The sequence below is a fragment of the Bos taurus genome, chromosome 21, assembly GCF_002263795.3.
Source record: "Bos taurus isolate L1 Dominette 01449 registration number 42190680 breed Hereford chromosome 21, ARS-UCD2.0, whole genome shotgun sequence".
Classification (NCBI taxonomy): domain Eukaryota; kingdom Metazoa; phylum Chordata; class Mammalia; order Artiodactyla; family Bovidae; genus Bos; species Bos taurus.
This window is the reverse complement of record NC_037348.1, coordinates 5,187,292-5,204,914: the sequence shown is the minus strand read 5'-3', so window position 1 is coordinate 5,204,914 and position 17,623 is coordinate 5,187,292. Positions and strand designations below refer to the sequence as shown.

Sequence of the window (17,623 nt, the reverse complement as noted above, 5' to 3'; positions counted from 1 at the left end):
TCTAGGTGAGGCCCTGGAGACTAACACTTGCCTCCTTGCTTGGCCAGAGTGGGATTTCAAGCTCTCCATGGGCAGGGGTGGGTGTGTTGTTTGGGCTTGTAGGGGAGTCTCTGTTTCTGGGCTTCATCAAGAGTGGAGAAGGGCACATGCTTTGAACATAAGTCACTTGTAACCTCCCCCCTCTTTCTTAACATTTGCAGAATCTGCCTCTGGGTAGTGTTAGCAGAAGGGTGAGCCTCCGAGAGGGGCAGTTGATGTTACACTCCCGCCAGTGGGAAGGCCCCCCACCCATGTGGACCTGAAAGCCCATGCCTTTTCCCAGCCTCCTGTTTGGCCATTCAAAACAAGAAAGATACCTACTCTTGGCTCAAATATTTCTGACAACATGTGCATTTATTTGTATTAGAAGTACAAACATAGGAATCCAAATACAAATACAGAGGGCAGCCTAGCCCACCCCGAGCAGGGCACAGTGGGACCAGACTGGCGAAGCAAGGTGTAGTGCCTCCCATGTCTCAGTGCTGCCCGCATTGCCAAGGCACGTTGGACACAAGTGTGCCCACTTTTCTCTAGGAAATCATGAGCCGCACAGCTAACAGAGAGTCACATCCTTGACAGAGAGGAGGAGGATGGCAGGACCTCGGACCCAGAGCCAGAGCCTTCAGGCCCTCGTGGGATGACAGTAGAGCAGGGGCTGTTGGATGCCACTTGATGAAGGCAGGGACCCTGGTTTGGCCCTCAACCCACTTGCCTGGAAAGGGACCAGAGCACACATTTGTCCAGGGCAGGTCACCTCTCAGGACCAGCTCTCTACACTGAGCCTCTACACTGAGTGCTCAATGCAGATTCCAAGAAACCCTCACATTCTGCAATCCTTCTCCTCTCTCCCACTTGGAGGAGATGAATCCACAGGCAGGAAGGATTCCATCCATGCAGAGAGCAGATATGCAAATCTTCTCTGCCTTTCTGCCTGGAGCATCTCCTAGGGCACCTGACGGTTTTCCTTTATACACATGTTTCAAAAAGAGACGACTACATATTATGATTAACTCTTACATGTGGCACAGTTCACACTAAACCTGGTACTTTCTCACAATATACATGAAATCTGTGTCCTAAACAAGTGTTACAGAGGCTATTTGCCACCTATATCTTGAAGAACTACTTTTGGCTTATCAGTTAAAATAGACCACTATGCACAAATGACCAAGAAGTAACTTAAGTGTGCCCTAGTGAAAATGTGATGGTCTGCTTTCAGTAAAAGGCAGCCTCATTTGGACTTCAAAACAATTTCTGATCAGTTATTTAAGCTTGATTTTCTTTTTAAAGAAAAAATGTGGCCCCACGTTTTCAGGAAATAAAAAGATAGTTCTATCTGTTTCTTTCTTTTTTTTCCATAAAAAGAAAAAGCTTGAGAAGCTAATATGCTTTCATTAGGAAACTGTGCTCCTTTCTACTTGTTTCAACTATGTTTAGGGTGGTAGGTAGAGTAATACACACGCTAATAAGTTGTTCCAGTTTTACCACTGTACATAAGGATATAAACACACACGTCAATGCATGTAAACACAAGATGGCCCCTTACTTCTCATAAAACAATCCAGGCCTAATCCCTGAAAATTGTTGCTCTTTGTCAACTTTCCCCAGAGAATTCATTCATGAGGAATGAATCTCTCACTTAGTTCAGGAGCTGCTTATAAGGAAAAACATGTCATGTAGTTGCACAAACATATGCTTGTAAACATTGTTCACTAGCACAAAATTAATCATTTTGAAGGTCAAGAATGATCGAAAGTTTCCTTTTAAGTGTTTTCATAGAATTAGTCTAAACAGCTAATATAATAATAAATACTGTAAATTTCATGAATATGTTTTACTTGTGTCTATTTCTATCCAAAAGTAAAAATCTCAAGATATATTAGAAAGAGTCAAAGGTTAGACCCAAATTATATAATAAGAAGCATATTGATTGTCCGTTGGGGCTAACAGAAATCTGAAGTGTACATAGAAGCATTCATTTTAGGGAAAAATGATAGATAGTTCTTAGCCAATTTAAATGTTAACTTCTTGAAAAGGAATAAAAAACATCAAGCACCATAAAAACAACAAAAACCAAACCAAGACAAAATAAGAAACAAAAACACAAATCCACAAGCCACCAAAAAGCAATTAGGTGGAATATTCGCCTAAGGAATAATTTCAAATTCTGATTGAGGCAAGGTAGACAAACAGGACCTCTGGGACAAAGTACAGTTCTGGAAATGTTTCTAGGAAAGCAAATATTTGAACTGTGTATTTAATATTTAAACTGAAATAAAACTTTTTTATTTTCTCTTTTTAAGTTCTAATTTTGTTTTAGTTTGGAAAAGAAATTGAACTTTCATGTTGCATGAATAGTTAAGCTCTAGGATGCATACATGTATGCTCAGCAGTGTCCGACTCTTTGTGACCCATGGACTGTAGCCCACCAGGCTCCTCTGTCCATGGACTTCTCCAGGCAAGAATACTGGAGTGGGTTGACATTTCCTTCTCCAAGGGGATCTTCCTGATCCAGAGATCAAACCTATGTCTCTTGTGTCTCCTGCATTGACAGGCAGATTCTTTACAACTGTGAAACCCGGGAAGCCCCAAAGCACTAGTAAGCGTGTGTGTGTGTGTGTGTGTGTGTGTGTGTGTGTGTTCAGTCATGTCTGACTCTTTGTGACACATGAACTGTAGCCCACCAGGTTCCTCTGTCCATGGAAATTTCCAGGCAAGAACACTGGAGTGGGTTGCCATTTCCTTCTCCAGAGGATCTTCCTGACCCCAAGGTCAAACTCATATCTCTTGCATCTCCTGCATTGGCTAGTGGATTCCTTACCACAAGCACCACCTCAGAAGCCCAGCACTAGTGTGGAACCTGGAAAAGGATACATAGATGATGATGATAATGATGATGATGATGATGATGGTGGTGGTGGAGGTGGTGGTGGTGGTGATGGTTATGACAGTAGTGATGATGATGATGATAATGGCAATGCAGCATAATTTACTTCTAAAATCCTGTCATATTCAGCTGCCAACTTAAAAATTTGGTCAGCAAGTTAAATAAGCTTTCTGTCAATATATATAATTTAATTTCATTGAAAGTCACTTCAGAATGAAGTTTTTTTTTTTTTTTTCTTTAAACTCTCTGTAGCTTCCAGGGTCACCCTGCCCTAACCAGTGCGTGAAATCGGTAAACGGGGCAAGTTAGCTGAGTGGTGGATGCATTGACTGGAACTGCCACAGCTAGTTAGGGTGATGAGGTGTTCTAATCTCAACAAAGTGACTGAAGTGCTTCTCTGTGTATTGAGTGGCTTTCACCTGTCAATTGACAAAGCTGACACCCTAAATCCTTCCTTTTGTAAACAGCCAATGAAAACAAAATCTGCTGTAGTAAACAAGAACCAAATTAAAGTGCTCATCATTTGTTCCTGAAAATCAGTCTGGCACTGAGTTCTGCTTTTTAATGGAAAATAAGAGCTGTAATACTTTTTGTGGAAAAGTGGTTATTGGGAAAAAGAAAGAATCTCAAAGAGCTGGAAAAGGAGAAAATATAACAGCCACCTTCTCAGTCTGGGGGATTTCATTATTGGCAATCAATCTTCACTGTACTTTCCAACCTGCACAGTTTAAACTGTTCAGCAGTTAGAGACCATCCTTCCCTGCAGAAACCACTATCATCCTCACATTGTAGAACAGTCCACTGGGCTGAAAAAATGTTGCGTTGGGCTTATAAATGCCAAACCACCCCCCCCCCCAAAACAAAACAAACCCCAAGGTGGTAGAGGTAGGTGATGATCTGATTAATTCAAGAAAAACAACTTTACATTTCCCTCTCATTACCTGAATGGCACATTCAAATATGTTGCTTTATGTGTGAGTGTACATGGGCATTGTGTGCATGTTCCTGTGTTATATCTACCTAATTGTTTTCTAGCTCATGTTTCTGTATAATACAATTTTAAAAACTGGCTTAGTTAACTCAAAACATTGAAGACTTGTTAGTAAATGTACTACTCTCTTAGGACTGATATGCTGCTGCTGCTAAGTCGCTTCTGTTGTGTCCGACTCTGTGTGACCCCATAGACAGCAGCCAACCAGGCTCCCCGTCCCTGGGATTCTCCAGGCAAGAACATTGGAGTGGGTTGCCATTTCCTTCTCCAATGCGTGAAAGTGAAGTCGTTCAGTTGTGTCCGACTCTAAGCAACCCCATGGATTGCAGCCTACCAGGCTCCTCCATCCATGGGATTTTCCAGGCACGAGTACTCGAGTGGGGTGCCATTGCCTTCTCCGTAGGACTGATATAAACCAGTCTAAACTTTGGTTTTTCTGTGAGCAGAGCAATGAGATTTAAGATGTTTCATTGACAACATTAAAACGAAAGCATCATTTAACTAGACATTTTGAAAAGAAAGTAGGAAACATTCTCTTTTGATCTAAATAGAACTGCTGCTAAGTCGCTTCAGTCCTGTCCGACTCTGTGCGACCCCATAGACGGCAGCCCACCAGGCTCCTCCGTCCATGGGATTTTCCAGGAAGGAGTACTGGAGTGGGGTTCCATTGCCTTCTCTGTAAATAGAACTAGGCTAGGTTTATATCCTGGAATTGCTAAGTTTTAATCAGAAGAAATTGTAAAAGAAGGAGTGAGAATGTCTAATGGCTGCTCTTCAAAGATTACCAGATATTTTATTTTAAAAGCCAAAGTTTTATTTTCCATAGATATGACTGGCTAAGTTGTTTACCTATTATCTCAACTCTTATTTCTGTCTTTTACGGTGTTTTATCCCCATAATCATAGAAATCTGTTTTTACAGTAAAAGGTAAGTTAACAAAGAATTTGAGAAGGGGTCGTTTAGCCTGAACTTTTACTTTTGGTCTTTGGATATGATTATACACTGTGGCAGTACTGTTAAGTTGCATGAATCTGAAGGTTTTCTACAGGCAAATTTGAGGGGAAAAATGTACAGATTACACACTACCTCAGTTTTGGGAAATTTGAAGGGGACTTCAACAGAAAATTTTGAGTTTCACATTACAGTGTGTTTACTATCTAATTCTTTCTTTCTTATTTACAGACATCTTTCTGAATATTTTTAAACGTGATGGTGTTCTGAAGTCTAATAGTAAATATTTCAGCGTGCATTTGCATCAGATTATCCTTATCTCGTCACTCACATTTTGTCTTTTTACAGAAATTGAGGATGAAATTTCATATGTATATAAATTTCAGAACACATCAGACAGTAGCAAGATCGTGGAGAGAATTAAAAATGTTTGTATTTTGAGAGCACTGGTTTGGTATAGCAAGTATAATGGCATGGAGACTAATTAGAGTCCTTAAAGTCTTCAAAGGAAACCACAGAAAGTTTTCAGTTATTGGCAGCCAAGATAAATGGATAAAAATGAGGTTTGTATTTGTTTTGAGTCGTAGCCCTTTTAATAAAGAATGCCCTGTTGTGGCAAGTATCCATGAATGCAAAATAGGGTTATCAATTACCATTCTTGCTTCCAGAGTGTGATATTTTGCAGAGGAACAAAAAAATCTGTCTCTACCTTTTTACTACAGCAAGCTGTGACCAGGTAAAAAGACTTGGTGTGAAGGTTCTAAGTGAACACTCACATTCTATCTCAAGCGCAAATTGCACTGACTCTTAGATTGGCCCCGATTTCTCATATGTAGCCTGAAAATGCTTTGTCATAAAGGAAAGGCATTGCTTCAATTAAAGAGTCCACAAAAATTTAGTTTTTAATTGATTTGATAATATAATTAAGGATAAAACTGTTGGGCACATAAAGAAATCTTGTCTTCACCATTCATAAATGATAAGTAAAATCTGGCATGAGATATATATGATCACAGGACATGAAAAATCTACATGATATATGTAATTTAAGATTTATGTGTTATTTTAAGGCATATGCTGGGTAAATTAGGGACAGTATTGACTGGGTCCAGAGTAAGTTATAGCTGTATTGTCCTTCTCAGTCATGTATGTGACAGTCTGTGTTCTGGCCTGTGGTATTCAGACTTTGCAGAAACTGAAACTTTCTAAGATCCGAAGATGCATTTTGCTCTAATTCCATTGGTGTGAAATTTCTTTTTTCTCTGTGAAATTTCTTTTTTCTCTGTCCAGCCTAGATGCAGCTTAATAGAGACAGTCACAGTTGTAAGTATGAGGTATGGTGGTCAGAAATTAGAATTTTTTGTCAAAATGTGGAACAGTCATTTCCTTAATTTAGCGTTTCTAAAAGTGAGGAGCACAGTAGCACTTTTGAAATGCAGGTCACTCAACTTCCCTACAGCTGCCATCTAGCCACCAAATATCACTCCCCATTCTACATGCAAAGCAATCTGGGTGGAGTTGTAAGGATGTAGTATCTGTGAACAGTCTTGCACAATGCTCACCATACATACCCTACTAACCAAGCATACTGGTGAAAGAGAGTCCTTCAGTTAAAGAGTGATACAGTCCCTTCACACTATCCCAGTGCTCATCCTCTTCCTTCTTCCATAAAGTAAACTCATACCTACTTAAAAGCATGCCCCTGAGCTCTGCACCTGTGTGAGGTACATACCAATTTCCTTTATTGAAGACTGAAATGGTTTATCTGGGGAGCTGGGATCAATAAGGAGAACTTAAATGGGCAAGCTGCAGAGAAGCAGGCATTGATGTGTTCTCAGGGAATGCTTTTGTTCTTCTTAGTAAGATCCCGTAGTGGATAGATGTGCAGAAATCCAGTTTAGGCTCTGTGATCTGTTACACTCTCTTGAGGTGAATGTTCTGCTTCATGGAAAAGGAACCATAAACCAGTGTGTTTAGGTCAGCAGAATGACTGATACTGGGAGGGAGAGATTGGTTGGATTCAGAAAACACAGATGATCCTATACTTAAAATTTCATAAGAGTTGCCAATGATGCTCAATTATTGAATGGCCTTGAAATAAGAGGCCTCAGTAAAAAATTTTAAAGGTAAAGTTGGACTTAATATATGCGATAAAAATGTTTTTAAGTTATTTTTCTGCCAAGAAAATTCAGCTCCTTCCAGAACTTTTTAAAAAAAGAAATAATGAATTGAAAATTTCATATTGCTATAAAGTTGAGAATTGTGTTTGTAGAAGAACCTTGGGATGCTCTCCCTGGGTGTTTAGTTCCTCTGGTGGGATGTGGTCAGGGCACCTCCAGAACCCTTCCCTGCTGTTGAGTGAGTGGGAGGTTGATGCCTGAGAGATAGGACGAGACTGCTAGTAGGTACAAGTCTCCAATAGCACAGAAATTTCTGTTGGGCTAATAGATTCAACCTGTTTCTCCACAAATACTTACTGTTTCTTGTGTTTTAAATTGGACTTTCAAAATAAAAACCAATTGGTTTGTGGCCTATGTAATAAGTATCAAATCAAAAGGCATGGAAGGAGTTGACAGGAAGTAACTCAATGTCTCACATTATATAGACTTTTCCTTGAAAATTGGGTGATAAAGATCAATATATTTGCATTCACTTGATGTTCATAAAAATTGACTCATCTAATTTCAACTCTTCTGGTCTCTTCCATTCCCATGTCTTCTGTGTCTGGTCTGCATTCATTAAACTGTATGAATTAGCACTTTTATATACTTTTCCTGCATAATGTTTTACCTTTTTTTCTGAATAATAATAGTATGCACAATACATAATTAAAATAAAATTATATGGTTTCCAATAAAACAAATTCAATTTTCTATGTGATAAAGATGAGAAGCAGAGTTAGTACCAAAATTTTAATAATGGCAAAGCATCTGTTAAACTAATGGTAAGACTTTTTTCCCCCCTATCTATGGTGGAAAGCTTCTGAAGAGTCTTGTGAAGTACATACTAGCATCCAGTTATAACAAAGAACTAATATCAATAAGCAAGTTTGCTTTGTGTTATAAAAATATCAAAAGAGTAATAATTTCAAGGTTTCTTTTCCTTTAGCATCTTGCTACCTATCCTTATTTGAAAATATAAAATAATTTTTTTCATCAAAATATATCACTGATGATAGCCATGACCCATTGTTTTGCATCTAAAATTGATTTGACTTGAAAGTTAATATTCACTAAGAAAAATTTGTAAAAATTCTATCTACATTTCTTTCACACTCTGGAAAACAATTTCAAAACCAAAGCTTGTGAATGCTATATACCTTTCTTTGCAAGGTAAAGATAATCACTGAACCTATAATAGAGTATACTCTGGGGTTGCCTCTTGGTCTAGTAAAAGACAATTCTTAGGATAAAATGTTGAACTTATGATGTTCAGAGATAGTAAACCTCTTTGACTTCAGCAACATGAGAATTTTGAAAATCAGACTGTTTCCTCAACTGAACACTTGTGGATGAAACAGATATAACCTTTCCAAACTTAGGGTGAGGTTATTAGATAAAAGTACACCAACCAGTGAAGGTGGTGACAGAGCAAAGAGGCCACAGAGAGAGGAACTGGGTGGTAACTCACTGCAGTTCACACTTGAACTCAGGCTGCCGGTGGCTGACGTCAGCATGAGTGTCTCAGTCAGCAGCGACTCTGTGCAGCTGGGCGCCAGTGCTGCCGAGGGCTCAAGTAAAAATACAGAAAGGGTGGAGTCTGAGAGAGCTTCTCAGATATTTGCTTGTACGTTTCACAGATTTCTTCACAAAAGAAAATTGGGAACTGCTTCCAGTATCCAAAACACATTTATAAATATCACCAAGCTACAGATTCAGCAAAGGATTAGCAAGAAGATCACTTTAACACTCAGTTAACTTGTGTGTGCACACGCATATATCTGTGGGTTTGAAGTACGTAATAGAAATATCTGCCACATATTCCTACACTGCTCAAAAGTGATGTATTTCAGATAAACTGAGCAGTGTCTTTTCTTGCTACTCCAGTTAGTCACTACTGGTCTGGGGACGATGAAAGTTTAGAGGAGAGTCTAATGCTCTTCACTTATCACCTGGAAGAAGAGTTAGAGATAGAGGTATCCCACCCAATAAACCAAGTTGAAGAGCAGGAATGATGTAGGGAAAAAGACCCGTGAGTATGAGTCCAGTTCCAAGATGTCTATGTGAATATGTCCTTTTCTCCAAGATCCTGATTTGCATTCTTCATAGCAGCAGAAGAAACTCTGACAGTCTTTGCCATCCAAACACTCATAGACACAGGTATCTTCTAATTCCTGCCAGTACACGGAATTGTTTAGAGTAACCTTTACAGGTGGTGGTGGCCTCATGTCAAGGAGAGAATAGTTCTGCAGACAACAAGAACAACACAAAAGTCATCATGAAATGCATCAAGGACAGCTCGAGATGAATCAAGCAATTAGCATAGATTATGCCTGTCCACAATAATGCTGTGCCCCATGCCTGCTCCCCCATCCCTGCTGTGGAGAGTTCAATCTCTGCAAATCTAATGGAAAAACAAAACACTAGAGTTCAGTGTTCAAAACTTGTGTTTCTCAGATGACTGATAAGGGAGATTCAGCATGTTTTCAAATGTGTACTAGACATTTCAAGTCCCTGTTCTGCCTACTTCTTTGCTGATTTGGAGCATATATGCACACACATTATATACAATTCTTCAAATGTTAAACAATACTTATATAAACTTGTGGAGAAATAAATTTCTTTTCTTTCTAATTAGCAGACAGTAAAAAAGCTATGGTGTGGAGGAACGATAAGAGAGAATCTTCTTGTTCCACGTAGTTCAGGTTAAAAAATGAGCTTTCAGTGTGTGAACACCAGACATTGCTTGTCATCTCTTGACAGTCAAAAATTGTATACAATTGGAATGTTTTGTTTTCTACTTCACAAGCTCTCTTCCTGATGTGGAGAAGTCAATATTTGGGCAGATAAGGGGAGGGGATGACTTACAGTCACTCATAAATGAAAGGAATCATTCTTAACCTTGAGTAATGGCTTCAAATAGACTTGTCAATTCTTCAGGCAGTTGAAGAACTCTCCCATACAACTAAAACTGTGTACTAAATTGAAGTTTTTAGAGAGGATCAGTTCAGTTCAGTTCAGTCACTCATTCACTCAGTCACGTCCAACTCTTGCAACCCCATGGACTACAGCACACCAGGCTTCCCTGTCCATTTATAGAGGACAAATTTCTAAGTTTGACTGAATAACATATGAAAACTAAAAACCATGGTTGTCTTTCTGTTCTAATTTTATTTATGCTGCAGGAACTGAGGATCTGAGGTGTCAAAGGGAACTGTATGTGTCAGTGGAGGCTGAAATCAAGGGAGAGGGATGCACACAAGTCCTTTGCTTAATGCTGGAAGAGAGGTCTTTCAGAATTCATCATGAATACTATATATATATTTATTATATATATTATTACATATATTTTATTAATACATATATTATATAATATATATAAAATAATATCATATATATTATGTATATATACATACACAATATTGTACATTGTATAGACAATATATAATATTGTAATATATTGATTAAAATAATTAATTACAATTATTAATATAATATACAATAAATTATATTGTATACTATACTGTCTACATAGTATATTATATAATATACAACAATTAATTACAATTTATTAATTATAATATTGTAAAATTGTGATATTATAATTATTGCAATATTGTAATATTATTGTACTATTGTAGTATATTATTGTATATATTATTGTAATATATAAAATATTGTATATGTATATAATATATATGATATAATTATGTATAATACATGATATATATCATTATATAATATACATATATATAATATAATATATTACATTAGCAAGAAGAGATAAGAAAGCCTTCTTCAGCAATCAATGCAAAGAAATAGAGGAAAACAACAGAATGGGAAAGACTAGAGATCTCTTCAAGAAAATCAGAGATAACAAAGGAACATTTCATGCAAAGATGGGCTTGATAAAGGACAGAAATGGTATGGACCTAACAGAAGCAGAAGATACTAAGAAGAGATGGCACGAATACACAGAAGAACTGTACAAAAAAGATCTTCATGACCCAGATAATCACGATGGTGTGATCACTGACCTAGAGCCAGACATCCTGGAATGTGAGTCAAGTGGGCCTTAGAAAGCATCACTACAAACAAAGCTAGTGGAGGTGATAGAATTCCAGTTGAGCTATTCCAAATCCTGAAAGATGATGCTGTGAAAGTGCTGCACTCAATATGCCAGCAAATTTGGAAAGCTCAGCAGTGGCCACAGGACTGGAAAAGGTCAGTTTTCATTCCAATCCCAAAGAAAGGCAATGCCAAAGAATGCTCAAACTACGGCACAATTGCACTCATCTCACATGCTAGTAAAGTAATGCTCAAAATTCTCCAAGCCAGGCTTCAGCAGTATGTGAACTGTGAACTTCCAGATGTTCAAGCTGGTTTTAGAAAAGGGAGAGGAACCAGAGATCAAATTGCCAACATCCGCTGGATCATGGAAAAAGCAAGAGAGTTCCAGAAAAGCATCTATTTCTGCTTTCTTGACTTTGGCAAAGCCTTTGACTGTGTGGATCACAATAAACTGTGGAAAATTCTGAAAGAGATGGGAATACCAGACAACCTGACCTGCCTCTTGAGAAATTTGTATGCAGGTCAGGAAGCAACAGTTAGAACTGGACATGGAACAACAGACTGTTTCAAAATAGGAAAAGGAGTACGTCAAGGCTGTATATTGTCACCCTGTTTATTTAACTTCTATGCAGAGTACATCATGAGAAACGCTGGGCTGGAAGAAACACAAGCTGGAATCAAGATTGCCAATAGAAATATCAATAACCTCAGATATGCAGATGACACCACCCTTAAGGCAGAAAGTGAAGAGGAACTAAAAAGCCTCTTGATGAAAATGAAAGAGGAGAGTCAAAAAGTTGGCTTAGAGCTCAACATTCAGAAAACGAAGATCATGGTATCTGGTCTCATCACTTCATGGGAAATAGATGGGGAAACAGTGGAAACAGTGTCAGACTTCATTTCTCTGGGCTCCAAAATCACTACAGATGGTGACTGCAGCCATGAAATTAAAAGATGCTTACTCCTTGGAAGGAAAGTTATGACCAACCTAGATAGCATATTCAAAAGCAGAGACATTACTTTGCCAACAAATGTTCGTCTAGTCAAGGCTATGGTTTTTCCTGTGGTCATGTATGGATGTGAGAGTTGGACTGTGAAGAAGGCTGAGCGCTGAAGAATTGATGCTTTTGAACTGTGGTGTTGGAGAAGACTCTTGAGAGTCCCTTGGACTGCAAGGAGATCCAACCAGTCCATTCTGAAGGAGATCAGCCCTGGGATTTCTTTGGAGGGAATGATGCTGAAGCTGAAACTCCAGTACTTTGGCCACCTCATGCGAAGAGTTGACTCATTGGAAAAGACCCTGATGCTGGGAGGGATTGGGGGCAGGAGGAGAAGGGGATGACAGAGGATGAGATGGCTGGGTGGCATCACTGACTCGATGGACGTGAGTCTGAGTGAACTCCGGGAGCTGTTTCTGGACAGGGAGGCCTGGCATGCTGTGATTCATGGGGTCGCAAAAGTCGAACACGACTGAGCGACTGATCCGATCTGATCTGATCTGATAGTACTATAAATACAATATCAATAATAATAATATAATAACAATAATATAATATAATAATATAATACCAATAAATAAATCATAAACATATCATATAATAATAAATATATTATATACAATAAACATAATATATAATAAATAAATAACACACATATAATAATAAATATATTGTATGTATAATATATCATATTATATATAATTGTATATATTATATTATATTATATATATTATATATCATAATATATACTATATGCATATAATTATATATATTATAATATTATATGTAATAAATGCATATCTTTTATATATATCATATAAATATAAATATATATCAAATATATAATATATTATCATCATATATTTATATAATCTACAATATAACATACATATATTATATATATATTTAATATGTATATTAGATATTAATATATTAGATATATAATCATATTATATATGTTATATAATATATAATAATGTATCTATAATATAATACATGTACAATATGTATATTGTATATATACACAATGTATATATTGCAGACATATATACATGTATACATGTATAATAATATACAATATTGTATATATTATAATATAAATGATATAATCTGTTTCATATAATATATATAATATACATTATTATATATAATCTGTATAGTTACATAATATATAATATACAATATTTTATATAATATATAACATGTGTAATAATATATATAAAATGTATATCAATTGTATTATATTATACCTTATATTATTTATATTATAATATATATTATTTACACATATTAATTGATATCTATTATATATTATAATGGTGAAGGCAACGGCACCCCACTCCAGTACTCTTGCCTGGAGAATCCCATGGATGGAGGAGCCTGGTGGGCTGCAGTCCACGGGGTCGCTAAGAGTCGGACACCCTCAGTCGTGTCACGGGGACGGTGGAGCCTGGTGGGCTGCCATCATATATATTATATATTTACATAAAACCAAAACCCATAATTACAAGGAAATATGGCACCTTTTTCCTTCTACTTCTGGATATTACATTGGTTGGATATTTTTCTAGCTCTGTGGTAGAGGATTCAGTGTCACTACTGGTAGCCTTTGGGGCATGCTTTTAATTGGGAAATGTCTGTGTGAGGACTAACCTAAATCAAGATGCTCTGGGCCAATAGCCAGTCAGGGGGCCATGGTGCAGCTGCCTACTTTCTTCTACAATTCTAGGCAATTGGAAGAAATAAAAACCTTGGTGTTCCTCAGGTTCTAGTGTAGGTGCATGTTCTCCAGGTTAATGGTTCTTAAACCTGAGTGGGTGTAAATTTCACCTGGAAGTTTGCTGAGAAAAGCAAATTCCTGACTTTGCTCTGGTTCATTTGACGAATTTGGTTTTTTTTTTTTTTTTATAATTTCCAATTAGAAAAATCTGCTTTTATTAAATAACAATTGTACATGTGTTTTGACAGTGTTCAGTCAGATTTTCATCCTTTTATTTCTTCAACCTTTTTAACTGTGCAGTGTCACACAAAGATGTCCAGCCATTACAAGCAGGCAGGACCAACATGAGGAGCTGACTCAAAATGGGCATCAGAAGTCTCTGCAGGGATGGAGACAGCTCACTAGAGATTAAAAGGATGCCCAACAAGGGAACATGCTAAAAAGCGTATGATTTCTGAGGACAAGAGAGAACTATATACCTCACTTCTTCATTTAGAGAACTAAAATCCATGATCACTGAAACAAATAATAAGAGATCTCTAGTTATATCTTTATAGCTCACTGCTGTAAAATGACTTATTACAATATCGAAATAAAACTAATAATGTTAAGAACTGTAAATAGCCATATGTTAAATTGTTTAAGTATTTCTTTAAATTCAGTCCCCACCCCCACCCCCCCCCCCGCGATTTGTCAAGATAATTTCAACTATGCCCCAAATAGAGATTTTAATTAATGAATCTCCAGGGTCATCTTCAGCCCAGCTAGTCCCTGCCTGACTCACACCTGTTTATCTTCTTTGTATAATGCAGTTCCTTGACTTCTTCAGAACCACTGCACTTCCTGGGCAGCAAGTACTACTGCATACTCAGAGTGGACTAGCCTTGTATTTTATGGGTTAGGTTAACTGAGGCACAGAACAGTTTGGACGACTTACCCCCAAAGCAACATATGACCCTCAGGGGGCCAGCTCCTGTCCCTGGTTAGTGAGAGGCTGTTTATCTCTGCTTTTCCTTTTTGAGGAGAGTGGCCCCTTAACTAACCTAACACTAGATATTTCAGAATAGAACTGAAGACATTATCATCCAACAGTTGAAAAACCCCAGTTTTTTTTTTTTTTTTTTTGTCTTCTGAACTCCTGTTGAAGACTCTCTGATTATGTCATGCTAGCTGGCCTGGCACCCCACTCCAGTACTCTTGCCTGGAAAATCTCATGGACGGAGGAGCCTGGTAGGCTGCAGTCCACGGGGTCGCGCAAAGTCAGACACGACTGAGCGACTTCCCTTTCACTTTTCACTTTCATGCATTGGAGAAGGAAATGGCAACCCACTCCAGTGTTCTTGCCTGGAGAATCCCAGGGACGGGGGAGCCTGGTGGGCTGCCATCTATGGGGTCGCACAGAGTCGGACATGACTGAAGTGGCTCAGCAGCAGCAGCAGCATCAACTGGCCTGGAGCCCTTTCTGTGAATTGTTTTTGTATGTACTTTCTTTAGGGTCATTACATTTTCCAGCTTAAAAATTTCTTCCAGTTTTGTGGCTATTTTTTTCCCTCTATGTTAAACATTCTTTATTACTTTTGACTGTATCATTTCTATACCGAAGATGTCAATATTTCTTCCTCCACTCTTAGCCCCCTGGTTGTGTGTGATAATGTATTTTCTGGGCCTCAGACTATTTGTTCTGACTTGTCTCTGTTATTTAGCATCCTCTACTTCCACCCCTTCCCATTACCTTTCAGTCTGTTGCTATTTGGCAGCATTTGCTGGCAAAATCTATATCCACTGTGGCTTCCCGCAACTAGAAAAATGGCTTCACTTCTGTCAGAACTATAATGATACATACTTGCAGAGTATAGATAATTATACAATCTCCTGATGAAATTGACTGAAATGAACTGAACATAAGATGCTGATTAGCAGCTAGAAAACCACTTATCATGTACGGGTGGGCATAAAACATTCAGTGCAATTTGTGACTTCTTATGTACAAAGGGATAAAAATAATTAAAGTAAAAGTTGTCATATGGTAAAAGTGGTAGCTCACAATCAGTGATTTAAAGACATGTTTCTCAATTTTTCAATAGAGTCTTACATTAAGCTATATACTAAAAATTCAGGTAACACTAATAATTAAATACAACAATTTTTTAAATTGTGAAGATTCAGTCAATACTTATAGGACTTTACTTTCCCACATCTCAGTGTCCTTGTCAGTAGAGTGGGTTTTTGTGAAGATAGAATGAGTTGATAAATGAAAGTACTTAGAATATGTTGCCAAACAGAGTTAGCACTCAAAAGAAAGTCAGGGAGAGCTATGTCATTCTGAAGATAGGAAAGAACTTCCAAGCAGGACACAAGAGGCTGATACCACAAAAGGAAATGCTGATAGATTTGACAACAGGAGACTGAAGACACTGCATGTGGAAAAAAGCTCAAGAAATTGCAGTGACAGCATTATTAATGAAATCTGAAATAAAAACTACATACAAAACCAGACTAATATCCCTAATATATTCTATATGTGATTATATAAATTTTACATTGTATAAATGCAATAAATATAACTGGCAGATAGCATGCTACTTTAAAAAACTTAAAGGATAAAAATGTTATCAAAATTGTACAAAAACTTTTATAAAAATTAAAGGACAGAAAAAGCAATTCACAGGAATATGTGAAAATCAAAAACAATTAAAAATATATTAAGCTTTATCAATAATCAAAGCAATGCCAATAGGAATAGTTTGTAGGAATTGTTTGTGTATTCAACTATTCAACTAAATGCAGGGAGAGTGACCCATATTGAGCAGTGAGTGACTCACACTGCTAACAAAACTGGTGGAATGTGATTTGGAAAAAAACATGCAATTCTTTGACCCAGGCATTCTGCTTCTAGGAATTAATACTAAGAAAATAGTCACAAGTATGTATAAAACTGTAGTGATAAAAATATGTTCAAAAGTGAAAAGTTGTGGATTAGCCCAGTGTCCAGCCAAGATCATCTGTGCATGCATCAATCATGAACATATGATGCAATCATCAAAATGATCCTACAAATTAATATTTTGACCAAGAAGTGTATTCAGAACATAATTTTGAGTTACAGAAATATGTATGCTATACACTAATCCCTGAGTAGAAGTGATTTTTTTCCCTTTATTTTCCAAATTTTCTAAGTTGAACATTTATTTGTAAATACATTTTTTAAAGGGAGTACATGCATTACTCTTTGGTCTTCAATAGATGCATTTGTAAACAACAATATTTTTCAATTGTAGTTTACACAAAGTTCTCAGAAATATTTACATTTGCAATGCTATACGTACAGATGGTGCTTGTAGGCTTATCCTTTCATGAATCCATCTTGAGGAATCTGCATGTAGTAACTACGAGGAAAGCAGAAAAAGCCATTGAAAACTGCCATGGAATCTGTATTACAGAACACTCTGATAATGAATAATCTTTAAGATGTGATTACATCAGTCCATGCCACTGGTAGGTGAAGCTGAAGACTGCTTGACAGTCACATTCATATCTTCTGAATACCGATCTTGTTTTTAAAAAGCCTTATTAAATTAACTATTTATATCATGTATAAAATCCTTATGAATAAGAACCATTTACCTCAAAATATTCTTCTACTACCTTCTGAGAAAATCTTTAAAAAAATTTTTTTTTTGCATTTTTTTCTTTTTTAAAAAATTTATTTATTTTAATTAGAGGCTAATTACTTTACAATATTGTATTGGTTTTGCCATACATCAACATGAATCCACCACGGGTGTACACGTGTTCCCAATCCTGAAC

General features: G+C 37.1%; 1 protein-coding gene across 1 annotated transcript in view; it reads right to left on the bottom strand.

The window, feature by feature from the left end:
• Positions 1-372: 372 nt before the first annotated feature.
• The window catches only part of GABRG3 (gamma-aminobutyric acid type A receptor subunit gamma3), an 807,126-nt gene continuing 789,875 nt past the window's right edge, over positions 373-17,623 (bottom strand). Inside the window, exons 9-10 of the mRNA XM_024982259.2 lie at positions 17,143-17,202; positions 373-9,273 (exon numbers count right to left, since the gene is read on the bottom strand). Coding sequence (XP_024838027.1) covers positions 8,992-9,273; positions 17,143-17,202 — 342 coding nt within the window. The 3' untranslated portion in view covers positions 373-8,991. The remainder of the gene's footprint in view (positions 9,274-17,142; positions 17,203-17,623) is intronic.